This window comes from Zerene cesonia, chromosome 1 (assembly GCF_012273895.1).
Source record: "Zerene cesonia ecotype Mississippi chromosome 1, Zerene_cesonia_1.1, whole genome shotgun sequence".
Taxonomy (NCBI): domain Eukaryota; kingdom Metazoa; phylum Arthropoda; class Insecta; order Lepidoptera; family Pieridae; genus Zerene; species Zerene cesonia.
The window spans coordinates 848164-856777 of NC_052102.1; the positions used below are offsets into that span (position 1 = coordinate 848164).

Here is an 8614-nt window from a genome sequence, read left to right on the forward strand (position 1 = left end):
CTGCAGAAGATGAGTCTCCTTATACCCAAAGTCACGTCTTTGCTTCACATATTTTGATTTGTGTTCATGAGCACAGAAGAATATGTCTGGGTGTATTGAATTTATGACCTGAAATTCAATATTATTCTGTTATCAGATAACAACTTCAAACAAAAACAGCTACTTATGAGAATTTCTCAACCAAAGTTATGGTCTACTGTATAAGAAACATATTGCCATGCCTCAAAGAACCAAAAAAGAAACTTATTTAAGAGACAGCTCCGATTGCGCCTTTGGCCCATTCTAACTAACTCCAACTCATAAACCAACCCTAACGTTATGTGCTGCTATGTTACAACACAATTTGCTGTATTCAATATTGCCAAACATACCTGGTTCGCAAAAACAGGCTTCTGCAACACTGGAAAATGCGATATGGCTATCTTGTAATTCAGATCACCTTCATCTAGAGGTTGTGGGACAGCGTATGTAATTGTGCTAACTTTGTAAATGGAGATGTTGTGGTACGCAATCACTGACGGTTGTGAGTACACTGCGTTGAACTCAATCAGTTTGTCACGTTTGATTGGCTCATTTTCCCCACCAATATCATTGTCACCTGGTATCCATACTCTCTGAAAATTTTTTAATTACATTTATTTTTTAGTTTCATAAGTAATAATGAATAAAACAGGTAACAATCTGAATAAAGACACTCACCACAACAGGATTACTAGGATCAAATATATCTGCTAATCTTTTAACATAACTATGAAACTGTGCACTTGTAGATATACTACCTTCATCCATAAGATCTCCCAAAAACATTAGTATGTCAGGCTTAAAGTGCTTTTCAATGACAGAATATGTAGATCTTAAGTATCTGTAGAAAATTTAATGATATTATATATTGGCACCACCAGAAGGGAGGTAGTGGTCTTTTTTTTAAATTTTGGAAAAACAAATCCATCAGGTAGGTGCCCTTTTAATAGTTTAAGCATGTAGTGGGACACCAGCTGCAGCCTACTCATGATTGCATTATAGCAACTATATAACAGTACATAAAGTATACAGTACAGTAGAAAGAAAATAAGACTAGGCTATAATATTTTTGGTAAAATATGTTTACCTGTCACTGTCCCAATTGTACAGATGGCTTCATGGTGGAGGAACCCCTAAATCACCTTGTATTTGTGGGTCCGCAATTAATAGAATTTTTATGCAAGACTGTTCTTCGCATTTTATACTTTTCCAGAAAAATGGCTGAATATTATAAACAAACCATTCACTATATAGAACTGCTCCAAGAGTTACTGTAATAAGATATTTCCAAAAGACACTGAAATAAAACGTAAAAATAAAATGGAATCAATAATGTACGTTTGGAATAATTGCCTAATTCAAGTATATCTTGTTCCGTTTAATATACCTTCTTCGTAAATACATGTCTGTAACGTTATGCTGCGCAAATTAAATAGTAGTTTTCACCAATTGCACAAGGCAGCAATATATTTTATTATTTTAATTGAATATTTTAATTTTTGTGGCTGTTATTTACGTATTTTGTTTACATTTGATTAGAATGTCAATGTCACAATAACGTCATACATTGCTTGACAAATCTACACATGCTTCAATAATAGTTTTGAAAGAAACATATTTGTTTAGAGTTATATTTCATAATAATCCTTTATTTCTTTGCAATGTGAGATCAATTGATTAAGTTTTTCTATTTAAATAATATATATTTTTAACTTACAACACACACTTACTATTTTTATTGACTTTGAAGCATTTATCTTGAACGCTTATTGTAAATAAAGGTTACAAAATAGAACGTTTCATTTGCAATTGCGGCGGTTTGACAGGTCAGCTTCGTGCCTCTTTGTAGATTTCCAAGTAGCGTTAAATTTTATTTTGTTTAAACTTTTCATTTATGCATCAAAAGTAACATGTATTTCTCAGTAGAATTAGAGTATATTATATTTTAGTCAATACCTAGTGCACTAACAGTGTTACATAAACAGTAGAGTGGTAATAGTGTCGGCAATTCATGCATATAGGATATAACAACACGAATCACGATACGTCAGTGAATGAATGTTGGCTGTAAGATAATGGATGTGGATACACCTAACATATTGAAACGGTGTAGCAGTGCGCCTCTAATCAATGAGACTGCATCGACAGCAGCTACATCGCCAACGACGACAACTGCGCCCAGGTAATTTGTAACCGACACGCCTCCCACGATCTAAGATGTTTTCGTTAGCTAGTACCTGCCTATTTTTGACACCTGCTAAGCGTGCTAGTAGGTGACATGTACGTATTTAGCCGTGTAATTAAATGCTGCACGCCCCATGCAAAAATCTAGTAAGCTGTGAAAAGTGAATTTAGATAATACATTAATGTTTGTGATATTATGTTGATAAGTAATCACAATTCAAACTGCTCTCTGTGTGGTTCAGTAAAAAGATAAACATTGTTGATATTTTCTTTTCTCTCACATATGGCATAATAATAAAAATAGGTATGTATTTGTTGCTATGTACATAAATTCTTGTAATTTATTATTTTAATTAAGAACTGCAAATATTTAAAATTAATATTGTGTGACAATTATATTTTAAATGCATGTCTTGTATATTATTATGGAGTTATATTGAGAATATAGTTCTTAATAACAGTCCTTTCAGAATTTAGTAGTACAGTTGTTAACATCTTCTTAAAATAATGATATAGTGTAATTCCTGTTTATAACAAATTTTAAGAAACTTAAAATAGCATTAATTATTTTGTAAATTTACTTATATACTCCAAAAATTGTTGCATTTTATCCAAAGATTTTTAGTACAAGCTTAACTTTAACTACTTATATAATATATTGTCTTGGAATTTGTGATAATCTGTGGTTGCTTTAAACATATTGTTTTGTAACACCTTAACAAGTGTTACAATATTGCAGTCATTTGCTTATGATGTGTATATATGCTTTATTATATACTATCTAGTGTTGGCCTGCGAATTGCTCACACCAAAGTTATGCAGTTTAATATGTTTTCAAAGATGAGTGTATGTATATTTAGATGCTTATATCTTGTCAACTGTTTTTTTTTTAGCAAAAAGTATATTTGATAACCTCTACTTAATTTTTTAATATTTATTCAATGGCACTTGATGTCTTTGCATATTTGTAAATTAATTTTTTTAACCCCTGGTATGGATAGCCAGCCCTAAAATTATAAAAAAAAACCCATATGAATGAACCTAATATAGGTCTACCACCATGTAATATTTTTGTCAGAATCAGCGCAGTGGTTTTCATGTGATTATATATACAAACAGTGATAAAACTAATTGTCCCATTGGGGTCTATCTATATGCATATTATAAAGCTGAACTTTGTTTGTTTTGTTGAACGCGCTAATGTCTGGAACTACTGGCCTGATTAAAAAAATTCTTTCAATGTTTGATAGCCCCTTTGTTTTGAAAGCTATATTTATTATCTTATATTTATATATCATTACGCTAACACTAATAGGAGCGGAGCACAAGTTAATTGTTTCAAAATCGGGGGATTATTTTTCTTATTAAGAGCTTCTGCTTTGTGTGCTGCAAGTTAAGAGTGAGAAGTCGAAGCTAGTAAATATATATAACTGACACTGATTGACTAACTATGATATTGCATGGCAATTTCTCTTATTGAAAAATATTTAATCTACAAAATTGATCTGGTGTTTGTTTTTTTATATTTTATTTTATATATATATATTTTATTTTATTTTATTATAGTTATATATTTTTTAAATTGATTGATTTATTTCAACAAATAAATTCCATCATTCACACAAAAAAAATTAATAATGTATTTTTTATGTTCAAATAAGAAAATGCAATTGTTATTTTTTAATTCTTTCAAGATAGTGGAGATATTATCAGGGTTTTCAATTATTCAAAGAGGATAAGTTAAATACTTTTAATACTGTTATGTTCAACCATGATTGATTTAACACTATCTTATCATAATTTATGTTAGTTTTAACTTAAAGTATATTGAAAGAAAACAACTTATGTAACAGTAAAAAAGAATTATGTATGGGCTTTAAACAGTTGATATTGAGATGATTCTGTATTGCCAATAAACTTGTATTCCAGGATGTAGTTTGTAGACATGTAAACCCATACTTATTATCACTTTTTTCATTAAATATATATTTTCATTTATTTTATTAGATTATTTTATTGCATGTCATTCATCTATATGGTAGGTTTAGCACTCAAGTAAGCTTACTGATTCATTTTTTCTTTCCATTTTTAATGATTTAACTTAAACAATGATTCAAAGTGGTTAAATTAAAAGACTAACTGAATTCCATTATATGTAATATCTGATAAAAATTTTCGAAAAATATATAACATATATTTATCAACAGTCTAACAAACTGAATTGAAGGAGGCCAAGGCATAATCCAAAAAGCTACAATTATTGTGTAAAAATTTAAAATATTCGAGTAAAATTGATTGTAGAAAAACTCTGCAATCAAACTCATGAGAATGATAAGCTAATATGTATAACCTTTAAAATATATGCTAATTTTTGTTCAGATTGAAGCTTGCAGGCTAAGCTGTATAGAGTTTTATCCATATATTGCACAAGGGAATGCAGTGTTATGAAATTTTTTTATCAATATACCTATTTTGTCTGTTAGCTTGGTGTTATGAATATGTTTTGATAAGATATCAATTCAATACAATTCAATATTTTTATTTATGGCAGTATTGTATAACCACAATTTCACCAATGTTGTGTGAGTTTGTTCATATCAAAAATGTTTGTTGGTTTGTTTTTAGTTGATTATGGTGGATAACCTGTCAATATTTCTATAATTTTTCCTTTTTTATATAGTATTTTAACCTTTTACTTATGAACCATATCATAAACTCATTGTACAGACCCTACAACACCGTACATTGTGTAGTCCTTCGAGCTGGGTGACGGATCTTAACTATTTATTTAAAAATTCCATAAATTCATATTACTGAAGAGTACCAGACTGATCTAGTTTATGTTAAGCAGAAATAAATTCGAAAATTAAGAAATCGTCAAAGCCTACTCAGAATCATAAAATTAGCAGCAACCCAAACATCTGCTTGAAAAGTAATCTTATTAGTTGGAAAGAAAGCTAGACGAACATCACTCAAATTCACCAACTCAAGCGTTATTACATTAAACTAGAATTCTTTAATATGTTTTTTACGTTTAGTATGTTGTAAGTAAATTTCAATAAAAACAAAAATTAACAAAAAAGGCCATTATATTATTTGTCATGTGACACACACACGCATATGAATAATCTTGTTTATGGTAATGGACGAATTTCGACCATTAGTGGTAAATTAATCTATACTGTAAAAGAAAATCATTAAATTGCTATTTCTTTGTTCCAGAAGCACCTCCTTCTTCGGCATGTTCTCCAACAACAGTTTGCCGCGGACGCGAAGTAATAGCATCAGCTGTAGTCCCCTCTCAGCCGCTATAAATATACCTGTAAGTTTTGTTACCTACTCGGTGTATGTCATTTATTTCCAAACTTAAGTTGACTATGAGCTTTATCTAAATGTATATAACTCAAAGGGGACTGACTGACATAATGATCTATCAAGCCTAAACCACTGGACTGGACTGATTGGACTGAAATTTGGCATGCAATTAGATGTTACGACGTAGGCATCCGCTAAGAAATGATTTTGATAGATTTCAAGGGGATAAAATAGGGGATGAAAGTTTATACCATGAAAAATTATTAAGACCGCACGGGCGATGCAGCGGGCAACAGGTGGTCCTTATATTATATCCTGTTTCAAGTTTACAATATATAATATGTATATGTATTATATAATTCGTAAAATTGCAAACTGTCGAATAATTCGGATCCTTTCCGCAATGTGAGGCATGTCTGATGTGACGGTCAGGTGCTGCAAGGCGCGTGCGGGCGGCGGCTGACCCCGCGCGTGAACCAGCTGCGCGCGGAGGAGTGCGCCGACGTGAGCAACACGCGCGAGCTGGCGCACGAGCGCGAGGTGCACAGCGCGATGGCGATGGGCCAGTCGTGCGAGGACCTCACGCTGGTCGCGGGCCTCGCCAACTCGCCCACCAGGGTGCCTAGGTACCTATCGGCCAGTCTCGTAATACGTCATTTCATTTCAACATTTTCATTCAATATTACTACAATTTGTACAATTTATAATCATATTGGACTTTACTGGGCAGGGTCCGGGGTTTGCCGTGAGGTCCAAAAGCATATCTAAAGTTTTACTCATAAAATGGATAAAATTTTGTCACTATATGACATAGATTATTTACATCTATCCATTTTTGTTCATTTATAACCATAATCTGCCACAATGAAACGTGGCAGCGTGCAGCTATTCTATAAATTGCTCTAAATTTGTATTTCTAAAAAGGTACTATAAAAAATTATAATTAATTGCATCTTTTCAGGTTCACCACAGTAGTATCCCCATCCCCCCCGCGCAAGTACACAACGCGGCGGAGTCTCTCGCCCAACCCGCTCCGGGCGTCCAGCTTCAGTCCCATCAGCCGGCCCAACGTGCTTGTCGGCAAGCGGCGCTGCGACGACGCGGAGATGTCTCTCTCGAAACGCATGTGCACCGACAGACGGACCCCCACGACCCCCGGGACCCCGGACTCGGACTCGCTGGACTGTACATTCAGACCGGTCTCGCCCCGGCCTCAGCCGATGAACGAGTCCGACTCGCCCGACACCCAAAACCACAAGGGTAACCCCAGCTAATACACGTGCGGGGAGATACTGGTGTTGCCCTCTTCTTCGGCCGGCCAGGTGCGGTACGTTTACACGTTTGTGTCCGATTTTGCATCTCATTGGTCCAGTGAACTGTTCTGACTGCTCATTGATGCGTACGCTAACAGTCAGGCTTAAGAGATGAGTCGGTTGTCATGTATGTATTTATCATCCAATTTGTTGGGCTCGATTTTGATGATTTGAAGTGACTTGTTCCACTTTTTGTCAGATTTTCGAATGTAGAAACACGTTTTTTTTAGTAATTAAAAAATAAAACGTTGTTTCGTAAATTACCAATTTTTTAAGTCCCATTATTATAAAATAATTTGCCCCCTTCTTAACAAATTGACACTGGCTTCAAGCTTAGACAACAAGCAGATTGGATGATAAAACGGATTGTGTATCCGATTCTAGCTCACATATACTTAAGACACCAGCGAGATGCGTGAAATTGTGATAGACTCCTAGACAACAACCCCTATTTTGAACGTTTAGTTCCTAATAAAGTTGTAGCAAATGGACACGAGTGCCCTTTTATAGCCAAAGCATCAAACTTTAATGTACATATATATATTAAGTGTGCTGTATATAGCTGTAGTACTAAGGAATATAGCCATTATATTAATAATATTAGTTAGGGAGTCGTAACACTCCATTCATCCCGCCTTTTCATTTTATTTTAGGAAATTTTTGGCGTGTTTTTACCTTAAGTCTAATGGATTAGTTGTATTTATTTTTCGTTTATTGCGCAATTATTGTTGGCAGCTATTTTCAATATAACTATTCCCACATCTTTAGTGGAATCTAATAAGCTTTGTTTCCGTAATTGTCCTTAAAATATAGTATTTCTGATTGCAATTTTTGGTAATTTTTTAATAATTACAATATAATCTTAATACTTGAGGTAACATTTAAGAGCGCCAATGTAATGTTAATATTTGTAATCAATTCTGTTAGTAAAATAATTATTTTGTTTGGTTTGTTTCGTTGTGTTCATTATTCACTTGGAATAAATATTGTTTTGATTGTACCATATTGGTAAATTCTATTGAATGTTGATATAAGGAAATTGATAATAAAAAAATTAAATGTATTTTTTATGTATTGTAAAAATTTACAAATTTCTCCAATGTGTTGTGTTTTTTTAAGTATAGCAACATTCAATAGAAAATATATTATTGTGATAGATATTGTATTTGAATTATTTTTGTATGATATGCCAACATCTCGTACAAAGTTTGTACAGAGACATTACCTCATAACCTCAAATAGAAGTATGAGCTGTTATAATGTGCATTTGTTTTAATCTGTATATTTTAGCAATAAGGTATAAATTGATTTAACATTGAGAAGTCATTCTTTAGATTCATAAAACATTTCCGATAAACTTTCATTTACATTTATTACCCTTAATTATTTAGGTCATAACCTAGAACCATTGAAGCATTAACTGGCTATTAAACTCATTTATTGAAGTCTGGATAATCATAGTAAGAAATGATGTTGATGTAGAATTTAATACTGTAAACTCTGGGAAAGTATTAAGTATACGGGACTGTAGTCCTGACCTGCTTCTTCATTTTACATTTTAAGTAGTGAACTAAGTTACTTTGATGCAATATTGATTTATTTTTTTAACCAAATTGAACAATTGTATAACTGGTTATAGGCCATCACATAAAATTCTTAAACTATTAAACGCATGTGAATCTTAGGTCATGATTTGATATCCGAGTTATTTGTAGTCTTAAAAAAGTAGGAACTTACTCTATAGAATCATTCATCTAAATAAGCAAAATTTAGAAATGCTT

General features: G+C 32.7%; 2 protein-coding genes across 2 annotated transcripts in view; both read left to right on the forward strand.

The window, feature by feature from the left end:
* Positions 1–8614, forward strand: part of LOC119834566 — a 24497-nt gene that overhangs the window by 14698 nt on the left and 1185 nt on the right. The gene's annotated exons all lie outside the window — the stretch shown is intronic.
* On the forward strand, positions 1839–8605 carry LOC119835405. Its single transcript, XM_038360593.1, has 4 exons — positions 1839–2203; positions 5428–5527; positions 5953–6146; positions 6482–8605. Exons 1-4 carry the CDS (start codon positions 2076–2078, stop codon positions 6792–6794), a joined length of 735 nt encoding a protein of 244 aa, XP_038216521.1. The 5' UTR covers positions 1839–2075; the 3' UTR covers positions 6795–8605.

Coding starts and splice junctions, on each gene's coding strand:
- LOC119835405 (XM_038360593.1), top strand. CDS start 2,076: ATGAATGTTGGCTGTAAGATAATGGATGTGGATACACCTAACATATTG. Junction 2,204..5,427: donor ACGACGACAACTGCGCCCAG/GTAATTTGTAAC, acceptor TCTTTGTTCCAG/AAGCACCTCCTTCTTCGGCA. Junction 5,528..5,952: donor CAGCCGCTATAAATATACCT/GTAAGTTTTGTT, acceptor TGTGACGGTCAG/GTGCTGCAAGGCGCGTGCGG.